Source organism: Macaca mulatta, chromosome 6 (assembly GCF_049350105.2).
Source record: "Macaca mulatta isolate MMU2019108-1 chromosome 6, T2T-MMU8v2.0, whole genome shotgun sequence".
Classification (NCBI taxonomy): Eukaryota; Metazoa; Chordata; class Mammalia; order Primates; family Cercopithecidae; genus Macaca; species Macaca mulatta.
This window is the reverse complement of record NC_133411.1, coordinates 104,186,829-104,206,337: the sequence shown is the minus strand read 5'-3', so window position 1 is coordinate 104,206,337 and position 19,509 is coordinate 104,186,829. Positions and strand designations below refer to the sequence as shown.

Sequence of the window (19,509 nt, the reverse complement as noted above, 5' to 3'; positions counted from 1 at the left end):
GACTTCAGTGAGTCTCCTGGCTGTTGCAACACCATATCCCTCCTCCATACCGTAATGTGTCTACACCCACCAAGCTCCTAGATGTTGAAGGCAGGCCAGCTCAGAGCCGAAACAGCAGTAAAGAAAGAGAAGATGCAGACATGCGTCTTGATTTCAGTTCGAGCGTGCGTCTCTCCCCTGCAGCTGCACAGGCAGAAACCAGGGGCCTGAGTCTGAGGCAGTGTGTTTGGTTCCTGGCAGGTAATCTTTTGGGAGACCATCCCATACAATTAGTGTTACACTTCTCAAAAAGGAAGTGAGACTTTTATAGAAAAATCGATTCCATTTGGGAGAAAGGTCTAATAAAACTACAAAAGGATAATACAACAACAAATTAAATTCATCTGTCCAAACTGAAATCCCAAAGCCCTCTGGGCACACAGCTGCTTTTCTGAGCTGAAATTCAGCTCCAGCTAAGAAACAGGTCAACTTTTCTAAAAAGATTCTTTTTCACAAGCCTTCAATAAAAATTCCTTTCCCTCACTTGTCATTTTCCAGATTTAATGGCTCCGTTGGCCTTCCTCTTATTTAGGCCATGAGCACTGACTGCATGTCTGCTATGGCTGGGACTCCAAGGGAGGCACCCTAGGGAACACAGATGACGGCAGCACAGCGACACCCTCAAGGAGCACACACGGGGAAGGCAAGATGATACCATGGCAGCCTTCAAACAGAAAAGAACTTGGCCTCCATACCCCGTCTCATTTCTAGAAAACAACGATGCTGAGTCAGTAACATTTACCGAACAGCCTGCAGTGTGAAGGCAGGCACGAGGGGGCTCCATGCGGGGAAGAGCACCTTCAGAAGGGGGCATGCAAGCAACGTGCAGGCAGGAGACACTCCCACTCACAAGGGCCAGCCTGGGGGCCTGCAGAAATGCCCATGCATCTGGGAGGAGGGAGAGAGGACAAGATACTTAAATGCTCCAAAATGAATAGAAGCATCCCAAGAACCTCCCCCAAAATGGGGCAGGGATTTACGAAAGACCAAACCGAGCATGCGCAGTTACCTGAGCATAGCGCCACCAGAGCGAGCTATCAAGGAAGAAACAGGGTCACTAGAAGCCTGAGCCTCTACTCCCAGCTCTGCAACTCATTCACCCTATGACCTTGGTGAAGGCTCTTAGCTTCTGTGAGCCACAAGAGAATCACGGGAAAACAGAAGATATGAAAACTGCTCTGCCTTTTTCACAGAACTGCTGAGGGAATAAAATCAGATAATGGATTTTTAAATTCTCTGTGAATTACGAAGCAAAATACAAACGTATGAAATCATTCTTACCATTAATAACAGCACTGTAAAATTAAGAGCAGAGTTAAGACAACAGCATTTTCCACCCCCCGACTCCCGAGAGAAATAGTGAGTCCAGCTGATGTATTTGGGCAACCCCAGTATCTAGGCTTTGAGAGCCTCAAACAGCTCAGGAACTCTGACAGTATCACTCCAGCCCAGTGCTCATTAAGTTCTCCAAGACAGCCACTGACATAAAATACTACAGCTTTTTCAGCTGGGCTTGAAGCCCTCCTCCAAGCTCACAGCACAGCTAAACAATGAAGAAGAGGTTTTCTGCTACTAGGCTCAAAAGCTGGCTTTTGTAGATTCCCATAGAAAGAACATTCAAGGCCAGGCGTGGTGGCTCATGCCTGTAATCCCAGCAATTTGGGAAGCCGAGGCAGGAGGATCACCTGAGGTCAGAAGATCAAGAACAGCCTGGCCAATATGGCGAAGCCCCGTCTGTACTAAAAATACAAAAATTAGCCGGGCATGCTGGCGGGCACCTGTAATCCCAGCTACTCGGGAGGCTGAGGCAGGAAAATCGCTTGAACTCAGGAGGCCGAGGTTGCAGTGAGCTGAGATCACGCCACTGCACTCCAGCCTGAGGGACAAGAGCGAAACTCCATCTCTAAGAAAAAAAAAATAAAGAAAGAGCATTCTTTTTTGCTGATGTTTAATTTCCTGTGCTTAATACAGAGAAATCATACAACACTGAAATCCTGAAAAACATATCATAAAAAGCATTTAGTGACTGAAAAGACATTCAATATAACCTGTAACAGTGAGTTCCCCTCCTCTTTCCAGCGAGCTCCACTAATGCTGTGACCCTTAACAATGCTTTCACTAACACAGAGAAAATTTAATAGGACCGCTTACCCCTCTCAGCTGACAGCTAAACCAGTGCTTCTCCCTGGGCTCACTAAAGATTGCCTTTACCTAAAACCAGGCTGCAATGACCCTGTAGATGTTGACTAACAATTTCAAAATTCCCATATTCTTTGTCCACTCCTAAGGAAGGTGAACTGAAGCCAGGTGTCTCCAAGTCAGAACTAACAGAGGCCTTAAACATCAATGGCCCATCCCCTTCTTTGACAACCAGGGGATCTAAAGCTGAGATTATGGAAGAAAACAGCCTGCTTAGGAACAAAGCGGAAACCAAAGCCTAGTCACTTAACCTCTGGTCCAGAAATCCTGTGACAATCCAGCACCCATATAGGATGAGTCTCCCTAACCAGAAACTCCGAAATCCACAACTTTTTGAGTGCCGACGTGACGCTCAAAGAAATGTTCATTGGAGCAGCTCAGATTCTGGATTTTTGAATTCAGGATGCTCAACCAGCAAGTGCAATACAAATATTCAAAAATCCAAAAATGCAAAAAAATCTGAGACACTTCTGATTCCAAGCAGTTTGGATGAGGGATATTCAACCTGCATTTTTTTTTTTTCCTCTAATGAAGGAAATTAAAAATGAGGACCGAGCAAAGTCATTCAACCCATACTAAAGTCATTCAATAGTTTAATTAGTACCCATTTAAAGTTAAGTGCTACCCGCAGATATTTAAAAGGATGAACACATACATGCCTATAATCCCAGAACTTTGGAAGGCCGAGATGGGAGGATCACCTGATGTCAGGAGTTCAAGACCAGCACGGCTAGCATGGTGAAACTCCATCTCTACTAAAAATGCAAAAATTAACCAGGCATGGTGGTGCACACCTGTTATCCCAGCTACTCGGGGGGCTGAAGCACGAGAATCGCTTGAACCTGGGGGGAGCACGTTGCAGTGAGCCAAGATCACACCACTGTACTCCAGCCTGGATGACAAAGCAAGACTCTGTCCAAAAAAAAAAAAAGAAAAAAGAAAATTAATTTAAATTGTGTTTTCACATGCAGCCCATGTTCCCATAACACAAGCCCTGCTCTGTGCTCCAAGGGCACACAGGGTGCCCCTTTATCTTAATACTCACCATATTCCATGGCAGCCATTGGCACATGTCTGTCCATCACACTAGACTTCCTGTGCATGAGGCAGGGATCATATATTATTACCTTTCTGTCCCCAATGTCTGGCCTAGAAGACACTCAGTAAATGATTACTGAACTGAGTCAGTTACTGAGACATGTTAAACTTGTATTAACAAAAATGTCTGGCCTAGAAGACACTCAGTAAATGATTACTGAACTAAGTCAGTTACTAAGACATGTTAAACTTGTATTAACAAAATTAATTCAATAAGTTTGCCAATGCAGCGTTCATACCACACAGCTTAAATCTCAACCTGCGGATTTATCTTGTGTTCTGCTAGATTATCACCTATTAACATTCAGGAGGCACCTAGTATGTGCTAGGCATTACTAATTGCTGGGGACCTAGCAGTGACAAAACAACATTCCTTGTTCGAAGAGGAGTTCTAATAGAAAGAGGAATAGAAGGAACAGGCTAGATTGATGAGAGAGCTAAGAAAAGGACAGGCTGCCATGGGAAGCACCTGGTCTTGTCTGGATGGTACATAGTTAACGAAGTCTGAGTGCTTCATATGGCATAAGATCATCTCCTCCAAAGAAGCGAATGAAGCTTTGATTCCCCAGTACCGGAAGTCACCATAAAGATGCACACAGCCACATGCTTAGTGTAGGAAGTGAAACCAACCAACCAAACAAAGCTCCAACTTCCAGAGGCAACAGTCCAATTATGAAATCCTCTGGCTACGTTCAATTGAAATTCAAGGTATTCAAGAGGCTAATATTTAAGTGATAAATTAACCCAACCACTTAAAACTAAACTAGTCTTTGGTTCAAGGCGTAAGGGTATATACTACCTTTACAAATTTATTAGCTCTTAATATTTACATTTAAATATGATGATGATGGTGTAATAATAACTTTACTGAGTAGTTACTATGTGTTAGGCACCAAACTAAGCACTTTACACACACATTTGCACAATCCTGTGAGATGATAATGACTCCTTGTCATCCCATTTCATAGCTGAAAGTCAGGTTTATATAAGCTTAAGAACTTGCCCCAGATGACACAGCTAGTTAGCAAGACGCAGGCAGCCTGACTCCATAGGCCTTGTTTAAAGAAGGAATATTTATAAACTGTCCAGCACAGCAGTGGTACAAACAAGAGTTCAATAAATGCCTAAAGAGTACTTCATACCCAAAATTGTTTCCCGCCAATCAAACTACACTTACTCTGGTTCTGCATAACCAACTGTCAAATCATTGTTCCATGAAGAAAAGGTGGAACGGGTAGAGATCAGAATAGAGTGAATAACTGGTAAATATACTTCATGGCAGGTAGTAACAGGAGGTGGCATTTAGGCTATTTCCACATTTGTTTGCATAACACTTTTTTTCACAGTTCTAAAGCACAAGAACCATTCTAAGCTGGTGAAAGCATAAGGCATGTCTATGATCCAGGACTCCAATTCACTGTGGATCAGTGGATCTCAACCTTTATGGTATATCAGTTTTTAACAGCACTATAGCTGTCCAGGCTCCATTCCTGCAGATTCTATTTCAACTGGTCTGGAGTAAGCACGCATGCTTTTTTCACAGCCCCCCAGATGCAGCTAGGTTTGCAAACCACTATCCAAGATGTTCTCACACTTCCGCTCAGTTCAACACACACTCACTGAGATTCTAAGCACTACGAATCGGGCTAAGTTAACAAGTCAGGCTCGACTCCCTAATAATATTGGCAAAGAAACCAATATCAGAGATTTATTCCAGTCCAAACCAAATAAATTGCCGGGTGAAAAAAATGCCCAGGCAAAGTTTGCCACACAAAACAACTTCCTGTATCTTCCCGGTCCGTAGCCTAGAGACTGACTCTGAGCCATGAGAATTCAGAATCAGGGGAAAATGCCAGTCTGAGGCATCTGCCACACTCCTAACACACCCCCAAAAGTGCCCAGCTACATTTCACATCCACTGTCCTAACAGGGGTCGAAATAGGGAAGAGCAGTGCAATACAGAAAACAGAGCCTGCTGGGTGCCAAAAGGCTGAGGAATTCCAGTCCTAGCCCTGCTACCAATCGGTCTGGTCACTTCTCTCTGGTCCTGGTGTGGCCAACAGTTACGCGAGAGGGTGAGGCATAAAACCACAGATGTCAGGCAAGCTCCAGCATCCAAAATACATAGAAATTAAAAAGCATTAAGGTGATATCAAGGAATATATGCCATCAACCAGAAAAGTAACTGAAGTATTCCTTTTCCCATTCATAAGAAATCAAATGTGGAAGCAGAAAACTGAGCAATCAGCCTACCAAGTTGACTGGGGCAACAGAATACACTCACGGATTCTGTTCAAAACAGCGGGGGTGACAGGCCAAAAGGAGAATGGCAGAGCGTCCCTCTCTCCTCTGTCCACCCATGCCACCAGCACGTGAGTGCGTCCACACGCAGCGCCCAGTCTCCTGTTCCACTGACGCCAGCGTCCACTCATCGCAAGCCTACTAAGTGCCACATCTGCTATGATGCTCCCTCATCTCATCACCATAGACATCCCTGCTGGAGGTGAGTATGTGACAGACGAAAATCACGGAGGCCTAGGGAGGTTGAGACCTGCATTCCCACTGCGGTGAGGGCGTGCTTGAGAGGGACCCCACGGCTGGGCTCTCCATGCTGCTCTCCTCAGTAACCACTCCCAGAGCAGAGCAGCGAGGGGGAATTTTCTTCCTCTCACTATTTTCAGCCCCTTGGCTGACCCAGCATTCCCCAGAAAGCTATCGAGTCCTGACAGCTCTGAGGCCACAAAGCCATAAACGCAGGGGACACACAGCCCATCTGTCTCTAACGGGTCTTTTACTTGTCATGCTGGTCATTTCTAAGAGCAGATGGGTTAAGAAAGACGTGGCAGGTTACCACGAAATGACCCCTCCACTCCTCCCTGGGGGAAGGCTGACTAGCGAGCAGTCAGGCCGGCTTTCTCCCCCCCACTCCCTGCATTCCTGTCCCTAAGGAACCACAGACAATTCCACCAAATATAGGCAGGAGACAGCCACCTCCTTCCTACAGCTGGAGGGGGGAAGGGTCCTCTCGGGCCTTTCTAACTGCATGAAAACCAAACTGTGAGCCGTACTGACCCGGGCCTCACTCATGTTGCAGGCATGTACAACACAGGTGCCCAGTGGTATCATCAGGCAGAAATATGAATGTGCTTTCCATCGTTTTCATACAGTGATTCCAGAACCGCTATTCACACAGCTCCACTTCTCACACATATAACGGGCTTCATGGATTACACAGCATTTTCACCAAGCCCCTCATCCGCTCCTCCCAGCAGCCTTGTGTGATCCCTTCAGTAAGCTTCCTCATCTCCATTTCTTAAGAAATGGAGTTTCTGAGGTTATGAAACCAAAACTTTCCCAAGAACATCCAGCTGGTGTTAGAACCAGGATATGAGGGCTTCTGATTCTACAACCAGTATTTGTGCCAATATTCCACATGGGCCCCTCCAGGGATTTCTGCCTGATCTTAAAATGCAGACAGCAAATCCGTCTCTCTAGAGTTCTGGGGTTCCCTATAGACAAGAAGTAAAACTTCTAACAGAAAGCTTATACTTATTTGGAAGGCTACGTGGGATATTCCTTTAAGTTAGGTTGTTCATGTTTTGGAAAGATTGTTCCAATGACAATGCGGGGCATCAAGTGTAGAAAGGATTCCATGATGAGGCAGAGAAACAATTCAGTGGCTCTTACAATAGTTCAAATGAGGCATGAGGCGCAACCAGAAAGGACAGAGGGAAAATGCATTGGAAAGAAATGCAAAATGAAGTCCACTCAGACCCAGGATGGAAAAAAGGGGATTAAGCATGATAGTGGTTTCTAGTTTGAAAGACTGATGAACAACGATGTCATTAACTACTGCAGAGTGGTATCTGGGGCCTGGGTGCACCAGTTTGTTTAACCATTCACCTGCTGAGCAGTTTCCAGGCTGTTTCCAGTTTCTAGCCTTTATAAATAATGCTGCTATGAACAGATACATAAAGGCTTTTGTGTGAACATAAGTCTTCATTTCTCTGGGATAACTGCCCATGAATGTGACTGCTGCATCCTATGGCAATTGCACATTTAGTTTTTTCAGAAACTGTCAGCTGTTTTCCAGAATGGCTGTACCATCTTCCATTCCCACCAGCCAAGTGTGAGTGATCCCATTTCCTTGCATCCTCACCAGCATTGGTCTTGTTACTACCTTTTATTTTAGGCATTCTGATAGGTGTATAGTGATGTGGCTTTAGTGTGCATTTTTCTGATGGCTCATGATGTTGAACATCTTTTCCTGTGCTTATATGTTATCTGAAATGCCTCTTCAGGTCTTTTATTCATTTTCAAAGTAGATGATTTGGTTTCACTGCTGAATTTTGATAGTTCTTTATATATTATAGATATGAGTCCTTTATCAGACATCTGGTTTGCAAATAGTTTCTCCCAGTCTCTAGCTCCTCTTTTCATCTTTATTTTGCACTGTACATTTTAGTCCATGATCCATTTTGAGTTAATTTTTGTACGAGGTATAAGGTTTAGATCAGAGTTCAGGTTTTTTTCCTATGAATAATCAGGTAGCCATTAACATTTTTTAAGAGACAAGGTCTCACTCTGTCACCCAGGCTGGAATGCAATGACAAGAACAGAGCTCACTGCAGCTTTGACTCCTGGGCTCAAGTTATCCTCCTGCCTCAGCCTCCTGGAGTAGCTGGGACCACAGGCAGGTACCACCACGACCAGTTAATTTTTTTAGTTCTTGTAGAGACAGGGTCTTGAGCCATGTTCCCAGGCTGGTGTGGAACTCCTAGGCTAAAGTCATCATCCCACTTATATGCGGCCAGGCAGTGGCACATGACTGTAATCACAACACTTTGGGAGAATGAAGCAGGAGAATCACTTGAACCCAGGAATTCCAGACCAGCCTGAGCAACAGAGGGAGGCCCTGTCTCTGCAAAAAATTTTAAACATTAGCTGGGCATGGTGTTGTACACCTGTGGTCCCAGCTACTTGAGAGGCTGAGGTGGGAGGATCTCTCGAGCCTATGAGGCTGAGGCTGTAGTGAGCCATGATTGCACCACTACATTCCAGCCTGGGAGAAAGTGGAACACAAAAAAAAAAAAAAAAAAAAAAGAAAAGAAAGAAACAAACAAACAAAACATGCTAGAGCATCACCCATATGAGACAGGTATTGTCTTTTTGAAAATTTAATTACAGTTATATAATAGACATGTAAAATGTCCACTTTGAAAGCTTGAAAAATATATAACTCTAAGTATTCTTACCTTAAAATTCTGATTCCTACCTAAGATATCACATACTGTTTACATAAGTATCACAATGCCTGGACAACAACTAAAAATGTGTACGAGGGAGAAAAATGAGCATGTATGCCTATTAATTAAGGTATATTTCCCCCTCATTACACAAAAAGTCATCACGGCAAACCCCTGTGACTGTATCTAAAGCAAGCCTACAGTTTTACTTCTCTGTATAATAAAATGCAAGGCTAAAATTCAAATACTAAACATTTCCTGAAGCCAAGGGTAGTTTACTTAAAATAAATGCCCCGGGTCTATATCAAAAATATGAAAAAGCTAGCTACTTAGCCATTGCAATCTAAGTTCAGCTTTTTCTTTTTAAATTGACACATAATTGTGCACTCTACATATGTATGGAGTACACATAGTGATGTTATATTACATGTAATTTATGTGATCAGCGTAATTAGCATATCCACCATCTCAAACATTTATCATTTCTTTGTGTTGGTAACGTTCAATACCCTTCCTCCAATTATCTGGAACTATATATTCTTTTTTTTTGTGTGTGAGACAAAGTCTTGCTCTGTTGCCCAGGCTGGAGTGCAGTGGTGTGATCTCAGCTTACTGCAACATCTGCTTCCCAGGTTCAAGCTATTCTCCTGCCTCGGCCTCCCTGGTAGCTGGGGTTACAGGAACCCACCACTATGCCCGGCTAATTTTTGTATTTTTAGTAGAGATGGGGTTTCACCACATTGGCCAGGCTGCTCTCAAACTCCTGACTTCAGGTGATCCACCCACCTCAGCCTCCCAAAGTGCTAGGATTACATACATGAGCCATGGTGCCCAGCCTGAAACTATATATTCTTGTTAACTATAGTCGTCCTATGTTATAAAACACTAGAACTTACTCCTATCCAGCTATAATTTTGCATCCTTTAACAAATTTCTCCCTATCTCCCTCTTCCCCCACCCTTCCAACGCTCTAGGATCCTCTGTCTACTTTCAACTTCCATGAGATCCACTCCTTTTGCCTTCCACATAAGAGAATATATGCTGTGTAACTTTCTGTCCCTGGCTTATTTCACATAATATCTTCCAGTTCCATCCACATTGTTGAGAATAACAGGACTTCATCCTGTGTTATGGCTGACTAGTACTCCACTGTGTATAAAGACCACATTTTCTCTATCCATCATCTGCTGTTGGACACCGAGGCTGATTCCATACCTTGGCTATGGTGAACAGTGCTGCAGGAAACACAGAGGTGTGGATGCCCCTCCAACACTGATTTCCTTTTCTTTGGGTATCTACACTGTAGTGGGACTGCTGGATCACACTGTAATTTCATTTGCAGTTTTCTGAGGGACTTCCATACTGTTTGCCATAGTGGGTGCCCTAGCTTACTCTTACTCTTTTTCATTTTTCTCTTTGAGACAGAGTCTCACTGTTGCCCAAGCTGGAGTATAGTGGTGCAATCTCGGCTCGCTCACTGTAGCATCCGCTTCCCGGGTTCCAGTGGTTCTCATGCCTCGGCCTCCTGAGTAGCGGGCATTACAGGCGCCTGCCACTGCACCTGGCAAATTTTTGTATTTTTTAGTAGAGATGCGGTTTCACCACGTTGGCCAGGCTGGTCTTGAACTCCTGGCCTCAAGTGATCCGCCCACCTCAGTCGCCCAACAGTGCTGGGATTACAGGTGTGATCCACCATGCCCAGATAATTTTTGTGTTTTTAGTAGAGACGGGGTTTCACCATGTTGGCCAAGCTGGTTTCAAACTCCTGACATCAGGTGATCTGCCCATCTCGGCCTCCCAAAGTGCTGGGATGTCCGCGTGCACCCCGCGCCCAGCCAGCTGCTCTAGTTTACACCCCCCTACACCCTGTAAGAGCTCCCTTGTCTCCATATCCTTGCCAGCACTTGTTATTTTTTGTCTTTTTGATAATACCCATCCTAATCGGTGAGATGATACCTCACTGCGGTTTTGATTTGCATTTCTCTGATTGTAAGTGATACTGAACATTTTTTTCACATATTTTTTGGCCATTTGTATGTCTTCTTTCAAGAAATGTCTGTTCGGTTGGGTGTGGTGACACAAACCTGTAAGCCCAGCACTCAGAACGCTAAGGCAGGAGGACAGCTTGAGCCTAGACCAGCCTAGGCAGCAGAGCAAAACCCTAGCTCAAAAAGAAAAAAAAAAAAAAAAAAAAAAAGAAATATCTGTGTCTGTTCAGCTTTTTGACCTCCAAAAATTAAGAGCCCATTTTGGAATCGGACGACCTGCCTGATTCAGAGACAATCTGTGTTTGGTTCTACTCTGCTACTTCCTATGTGACTTTGGGAAGTTCCCTTAGCCACTTTGAGCTCAACTTCCTCAACATTAACCAGGAATAAGTACCACCTGCCTCTGCTGGTTAACGCTGAGGACTGAAAGGAGAACCTCAACGCCACTTGACGATGCTGCCTGGCGGAAGCCCCTCAATGCGGGACTGGTAGGATCATCTGAAGCTAAGTACAACTTTCCTTTCCACTGTCCTAGGCTCACTCTGCATGCGATTAGAAAGGAATAGCGAATAAAGGAAACCAAAATAATTGCTTAATTTTTAATAAGAAATTTTTAAAAAGTGGGGGTGGTGGCAAAATAGGAGGGAGAGGAGGGGAAGGAAAAAGCAGCCAGTCCCAAATTCTAGTCCAGGGCTCATCCCCGGCCTCCTCACTCAGGCAATCACCAGTCCCCACCTCCTGGGGAGGGGTACTTTCTCCGCTGGATTCACCTACAGGGAAGGCACTGCCACAGGTGTTCAGAAACCAGGAGCACCTTGAAATGGGCAATGTGCTTTGGGTAGGAGACCTACAATTTACCCAAAGAAACCACGGCACAAAAGTGACCCACATAGGAGGGACCAATGGCTGTAAATACTTGGTGGCAAAAACTGATGTCATACCGTCTGTAAAGGAGACACACACCCAAATAAAATTTGCCAAAATAGCATGAAAAAAATTCAGCAGACATCCAGTGCCATTCTGTTACTGAAATATGTATATCCCAAAGCCAGGGACCTCTCTGGAACACTGTCTTTATTTCCACGTTTCATGGAAGATGTTTGAGTGCACTCACGTGTGTCTCAACAAACCTCCAGTCCCTGCTCTAAACCCTGTGACTCCTCAGCAAAACCCAAAAACAAGTATCAGTTTTCCTTCCAAATGGGAAATTTCCTGACCTAGCGAAACCAGCATCAAATCCACTTATTATGAGATAGCTGATTACAGGCAAAGCCCTCTAGTCCAGGATGACTCCCCTCCTGCAGGAGCGGGAAGGATGGGCATAGCACTGGCCTTCCAGACCACATCTCCAGGCAGTTTGAAACCATGGCTGCTCAGGTGAGCCATGATAAAAATCAAAACCAAGTATCTCTGAAAAGTGTACATGTCAAGACCCAGACCTCGGACCAGACTCAGCAGAAATGGATGTTGCAAGGTTTGTTCAGAGACCTCCTCTCCATACCCCCTCTCCCCGGGACCTCCCTCCTTGCACTAGCGGTCCAGGGCCAATGGACCGCTCCCTTACCTCTAGCCCAGTGCATTTTCAGGACCAGCTCCCAGACTGTACCAGACCCTGAAATGTATTCGCTGAATGCACTATTTCTTGAAATGATCATAAATCACCTGATTATAGCAACAATTGTTTTAAAAGTGTTCTCTCTCTCTCAGGAATCATGCCATGAGTTTGAGCAAGCAGCTTTGCTTCTCTCTACTGCAATTCTATCATTTGCAAAATGTTAACAATTACTGTGTTCACCCATAGCATTGTTGTAAAAAGCCTTAAGACCCACTTCATGTAGCCTGCCCGGAGCACAGACCCTGTCACATGGTAAATGCCCACTGAAGGTGAGTTATCTGTAGCTATTATTACCTGCCCCTCCAGCGAACAAAAGGAGTCGATCAGGTCTCATCGTATCACCATGAAAGGATGTCCATGTAGACTGTGCAGTGGGAGTAGGGGAACTCAATGTTTATCAGGTACTATTTTGTTTTTTACAAAGTGTACATATATATTTGTAGGTACACTGGAAAAGATCTGGAAGGAAATACACCCAGTGTTAATAGTGACTACCCCAAAGACACATTCATCCAAACACACAACAGAAAAACACTCACTATCTTTCTGTCTTCCATATCATTTGAACTATTTTCAATAAGCATCTATGGCTTTTGTAAAGTTTTTGAAAGCAATTTATTGCATTTTTTTCTGGAGAAACAAGCAGGAGCACGAAAAAGGTGGAAACAGAAGGTAAAATGGAATGGGACTCAATAGAATTGAGTCCCAGCCAGGCTCAGCAGGCACACGAACCACACACCTCTCACTACAACTCAACACCAGCTCTCTCTTCTCTTGGTCCAATGGCCCAAGACTTAGAGATAAAATGTTTATTGTGATCAAATCAATCACACCAAGGAACTTGGAACCACCCTTTCAAACTCCTCTCGTTGTGTGTACCTGCCCAGGGCTGTTAGCTTTCCTCCTGTGTCTTTGGCTGGCCTGTAATCCCCTAGCAGTGGAAATGCATCCTGACACTTAGCCATCATCCCCACAACACTCAGCACCGCATAGAGACCAGGGCAGTGATGCCCACTCGGACTGCGATTCACTTATAAAGCAAAGGACCAGGGGCCAGATGCGACTTGTCTTTGGTAACTCACCAGCTGTTGCTTGAACCAGAACAAAGCCAGGTCTCCTGATGCCCAGAAAAGAGCTAGTGCCTGTACCGCTAGAAAAGTGGTGAAAATGTTTTGCTTGCTGTGAAAAGACGCACTACTGGAGAAGATGGGTGCAACTTCTCATGGAGCCACTCAGCCCAGATCACCAGGAAACAGGGCTGCCGGATGACACACTAAGCCCAGATCACCAGGAAACAGGACTGCCATATGAGACACTAAGCCCATCCACTGGAAAGGAAATCTGGCTGGGCAGTAGAAGGAAATTCACACAGGTTACCCCAGCCCAACGGCAGGAACAACATGAAGAAAGCAAAAAATAACTGACTGGAAAGCCATAGCCTGGCTAGCAAATTCAAAACAGAGCCACAATCCTAGCAGCACATATCACTGCAACACAGAGCTTCAGTCAGTGCGCTCACACTTTAAGTAGAAAGGTAAAATGTCCATGTTTTTGGAACAAAGGGCTATTTTTATGTGTGTGTGTGATGTCAGAACAAACTGTTGGCAAGGAAATAGAAATAGGCGCCCTTACACATTGACAGTGAGATAACAGTATGGCCCTAACAGAAGGGAATCGAGCAACACCCATCAACATTTAAAATGTGCAGAACCCTGAATCCCACAATTCCATTTCTAGCAATGCATCCTATGAACATATTGATGCAAATATGGAAGAATTACGTACAACTCAGCATTGATTAATCCAAACGGTTGGGAATAACCTAAATATTTACCAGTGGGGAACTGATGGAGAACACTGTTTATCTTATGCCAACATCTGTGTTTTAAAAAGAAGATACATAGGCTGGGTGCAGTCGCTCACACATGTAATCCCAGCACCTTGAGAGGCTGAGGCAGGTGGATCAAGAAGCCAAGATATCCAGACCATCCTGGCCAACACGGTGAAACCCCGTCTCTACTAAAAATACAAAAATAATCTGGGCATAGTGGCGCGCGCCTGTAGTCCCAGCCACTCAGGAGGTTGAGGCAGGAGAATCGCTTGAACCCAGGAGGTGGAGGTTGCAGTGAGCTGAGATCACGCCAGCCTGGTGACAGAGCAAGACTCCATCTTGGAAAAACAAACAAGCAAACAAACAAACAAAACTGGCAACAGTGGTCACAGAGCAGTGATGGGAGTAGGACTGCCTTTCACTCTCCAGGACCTTTTGAATGTCGCTCATATTACATACTCAAAATATATGACTACAGTAAATATTTTCAGAGTAACTATGAAAAACTGGGGAAATAATAATATCTAACACACAGGACTGCTGCATAATTAAAGGATGAAAAACATTAATCACTATCAGAGTTCAAAGGAAGAAAGATTAATTCTAGCTTGGATGTCAGAGCGGGGATCATGTAAAGGAAGTGAGTATTTCAAGTCTTGAAGGATGGAGAAGATTTAAAGAGGCAGAAGTGTGGAGATGATGTCCCAGATGGAGATAAGAACATAGGCGAAGACGATGTCCCAGACGGAAATAAGAACACAGGTGAAGACGATGTCCCAGATGGAGATAAGTACATAGGCAAAGACGATGTCCCAGACGGAAATAAGAACACAGGTGAAGACGATGTCCCAGATGGAGATAAGAACATAGGCAAAGAAGATGAAGAGATGAGAAGGTATAAATTCTAAATGCAGCTCTCAGGCTGGGCTTCAGAACAGCGCTTAGGCAACAAGTTGGAATGCAAGGCTGATGGCGGGAATGGAAACACTGAAACCCAACTTGCATATCACGCCCAGATCATGAGCCTTGAATGCCAAGCCAGGGAACCCGTCCTTGATCTTAACAACAAAAAATCACTGGGCTGGGCGTGTGGCTCACGCCTGTAATCCAGTGCTTTGAGAGGCTGAGGTGAGAGGACTGCTTGAGGCCAGGAGTTTGAAACCACTCTGGACAACACAGCAAGACTCTGACCTTACAAAAAATTTAAAAATTAGCTAGGCAGTGCTGGGATTACAGGTGTGAGCCACCACACCCGGCCTGGTTTCTCTACTTCTAAGGGCACTAATCCTGTCAGACCAGGGCCCACGCTCATGACCTCATCTAACCCTAATCACCTCTCAAAGGTCCTATCCCCTAATACCATCACACTGGCAGTTAGGGTTCCAGTACAAGAATCTGGAGGGGACATTAACATTCAGTTTATAACAATGTCTTTTCAATCCTGTTGAAAAAAACAACCAAATGAGTAGGCAAAGAAGTACCTTATATGTAAACAAGTCAGAACTTTTCATATTTCTGCGAACACATTAAGGTCAATTTAAAATGTCTGATAACAAGAGTCAGAAGCAGAGATAAATGAAAGTTAGTTACTCTGCATTTTAGGCCCACCTTGAGTTGTCTTCCAATGACATTGTGGCACAAAGAACACTGCTTTCTATTCCTGGTTTTGCCACCAAAGAAGCTGGAACATTTCCCTGTATTTCTGTTTATCTTGAAAATCACTGGGCTGACCTAGCAGACCTCCAAGGTCCCTTCCATTCACAAATTCCACAAATAACTTCCTACCAACAGAGGCTACACAAATAAACTACACTGACGAAGGGGAAAGCTAACACTAGCAAACAATGAGATGCACACAAGACAAGACGTATAGAGAAGTGGATCAACCACAAACTGGTGGACGATGAGCCGGCGGGGGATAAAAACACATTCCCTAACGATGGACAGACAGGAAATGGCGCTGAGGTAGTATTGTTGAAGATTTCCTATTTTACAACTTCAAGATAAATGGCCCAATTGTTTATATTCATTCTGATTAAATGTGAACGTGAAAACTTCCTCCAGGGGACACAGACATCTAAAAAGTTCCCAATGTATCCAATTTGTCATTTGATATTTTTACTGACAAGAAAAATGAGGGACTGAATATACAAACAGAACATGCCTGATCATATGTATAAAGACAGAACTCAGACCACAACCTGTAGCTGCCCACCCAGGAAACCAATCCCCTATCTACAGTAAACAGCTAGGAGGCCAGCCAGGCTAGCACATGAGACAGGAAGCCAGACTGCTCTCTCTCCACAACCCAGAAACTAAACCACGATTCTGTCCGTGGCCAGGACTTGACTCAAAACTGACAGCCACCCTAATTTTGGCCCCTATTTCCATTTAGGATAATTCAAAGAAAGCCAAATACACCCCTAACGAATCACATAGGACACCCCACTTCTGCACAGCCGCCTCCAGCCCCCACAACAGCCTCCACTGAGAGCCATTCTTTTCCATCCTGAAGCTTCCCCACTCCTCATCTGCCACTCACTTGCATGTCAGTCTCTGCCACACGCAAGTGATGGTGCCGACTCCCTTGCCACAGCAGCTCTGAGAAAGTCATCTCTGCCTGTCTCATGTGGGCGGCCTTCCTTTATTTCCCCCAAAGAATAAGTCTTAAATGAGGGGCTTCTCTCTATATGGCCCAGCTACACAATTCAGAAGCCCAGCATGGCAATTCCAAGCCTGGAAAGACCATACACCCCTCAGGTCTTCTTTCCACAAAACACAACTTCCTTGAGTTCTTCAGTCACTCCCCACTAACCGGGGAAGGAACCATGTGTTATGGAAAGATCAAGGGCTTTGAAGTCAAACTTCTGAGTTCATCAAGTACTTCATCTTTCCACTTAAATTACATGGCCCTGCCCAGGCGTGGTGGCTCACACCTGTAATCCCAGCACTTTGGGAGGCCGAGTTGGGCGGATCACCCAAGGTTGGGAGTTCAAGACCAGCCTAACCAACATGGAAAAACCCCGTCCCTACTAAAAATATGAAATCAGCCTGGTGTGGTGGCTCATGCCTGTCATCCCAGCTACTCGGGAGGCTGAGGCAGGAGAATCACTTGAACTTGGGAAGCAGAGGTTGTGGTGAGCCAAGATCACGCCATTGCACTCCAGCCTAGACAAGAAGAGCAAAACTCTGTCTCAAAAAAAAAAAAAAAAAAAAAAAACAAATGACGTGACCTTGAACAATTTTCTTAACTTCTCTAAGCTTCTATCTTCATCTTCAATAAAATAATTTTACCTCTAAGATTGCATTAAATGGAATCCCACATGTAAAACAGCTGACAAATATTAGGGGCCCAACAGCTGTGTGCTCCTACTGCCGCCCCACTTTACCCCAAGGGAGAAGTGCAAGATGTCCAGAAAAAGCCTGTTGATCCCTACACCTCAGCATCCTGTGTTCACACAAGGCGCAGTGGCATCCAGACTTACCTGGGTCACCCAAAGACAAGCCATGTTTTGATTTGTCAACTTAGGTACACATGGCTTCTAACGTTCACCATATATGATCCATAATTTAGAAGAGATTTTCCTACACTACCCCGCGGTTCTATTTTAGCAGACTTAGATGTGCCATAATAGCTCACTCTCTTAAGCCCTCTTCAGTATCAAAAACAAAACTTTAATCTGTAACACAGTTATCAGCCGTGAAAGTGGAAAAGGTACCTATGAGTCAAAATGACCCTCTGCCCCGCTCCACCCCACCCTACAAAAAGCTGTTCAGGAGTATTTGGGCTGCTTATGAGAATGCTGTCTGTATTCCCAGGAACAGACAAACGCCTACCCTGGTTAGAAGCTGCACTGCTCAGCCTCCAGGGTAGAAAGCTCCCCACACCCTCTACCCAAGGAGAAGAGAAGCAAATGGGGTGGCCAGGCTCCAGGACGTGGACTGTTTAGTGTGGTTTCTGCAGTCCAGGTCACCGCCATGGGTGAAGCTTTTCCTTCCTTCTTTTCCAACCAAGTGGCCAAGGTCCTACGGCTGCTGTAGGGCCTCTTCCCCAGGATGAGACAGCCCAGCCATTCCCCTTCCCTCTTTTTTTTTTTTTTTTTTTTTTTTTTGAGATGGAGTCTCACTCTGTCACCCAATCTGCACTGCAGTGGTGCAATCTTAGCTCACTGCCACCTCTGCCTCCCGGGTTCAAACAATTCTGCCTCAGCCTCCCTGGTAGCTGGAGTTACAGGCGCCCAGCACCACGCCCAGTTAATTTTTATATTTTTAGTACAGATGGAGTTTCAACTTGTTGGCCAGGCTGCTCTCGAACTCCCGACCTCAGGTGATCCACCTGCCTCGGCCTCCCAAAGTGCTGGGATTACAGGCATGAGCCACCGCATCTGGCCGAGTCAGCCCAGCCATCTTGACTTTTTGTTCTGGCAAAATTACTCTCTTCCACGTCTGCCTTCCAAGTAGCTAAATCAGAGATCTGGCCTTGGGGCAGGCTTGAAGAACCCCTGTTTTTTGGTCCTCAAGAGCTCCTACCAGGGTCTGGGACAATTCCAAGACTTGTGTTCTTAAAGAGGAAAGAAACCTCACATACACGGCTCTCGCAGAGCTCAGGCAGAGCTCAGGCAAGGCTTGGGAGGTGGCCCTAAGGTTTGGGTGTGCCATCTATGATCACAGCTAAGAGATCTGAAGGCAGCTGTCTGGGTTCCAACCTCAATTCCAACAGCACTGGCTGTGTGATGTTAGACAACGTCCCCAGCCTCTCTGTGGTTCAGTTTCCTCACTGTAAAAGGGACACAACAATAGAGCTTCTCTAAAAATTAAGTGAATTGGTGCATATAAGGTATTCAGAACAATGCTTGGCACATGGGGGAGTTCAATAGACACGTAATGAACAGAGTAACTTAGCAATTAGTAAATATACTCATCCAGGACAGGCGCGGTGGCTCACGCCTGTAATTCCAAAACTTTGGGAGGCTGAGGCGAGAGGATCACTTGAGCCCAGGAGTTTGAGACTAGCATGGGCAACACAGCAATATTCCATCTCTAAAAATGTGTTTCTGTAACATATATGTATATATAGACTCATATATTCACAGTGTATTTATAATACACAAAATAGCGGAATACAGACTTAACTATTCACAATGGTTACTTCTAGAGAAGGGGAAATGCAAATTTCAGCTTTTTATGCTACACATATATTCTTGTATCATCTGAAATATTTAAGCAAATTGTATGTATAAATTTGCCCCAAAACACATAGCAGAACAATGTAGTTTTGACTCAAAAATCTTCAAATCATGATGGAATTGTCCTGTGAAAGTAAAGTTATAGAGATGAAAAGTCTCCCTCCAGCCTAAATGCTCTTTCATATGACCTATATTACACACACCAATGCAGACGCCCCAATCCTTTCCCCACGGTCATAAGAATTTTTCAGTGAACTGTATTCCCCTTTACAAACTAGATGATAGTTAGAGTTACCAGGCAAGAACG

General features: G+C 44.7%; 1 protein-coding gene across 2 annotated transcripts in view; it reads right to left on the bottom strand.

The window, feature by feature from the left end:
* LOC144341477 (SH3 domain and tetratricopeptide repeat-containing protein 1-like) overlaps window positions 1–19,509 on the bottom strand; it is a 52,065-nt gene that overhangs the window by 22,688 nt on the left and 9,868 nt on the right. For both annotated transcript variants that reach the window (XM_078005032.1, XM_078005031.1), the window contains exons 3-4: window positions 3,284–3,333; window positions 3,033–3,150 (exon numbers count right to left, since the gene is read on the bottom strand). In XM_078005032.1, coding sequence (XP_077861158.1) covers window positions 3,033–3,150; window positions 3,284–3,310 — 145 coding nt within the window. In that variant the 5' untranslated portion in view covers window positions 3,311–3,333. The remainder of the gene's footprint in view (window positions 1–3,032; window positions 3,151–3,283; window positions 3,334–19,509) is intronic.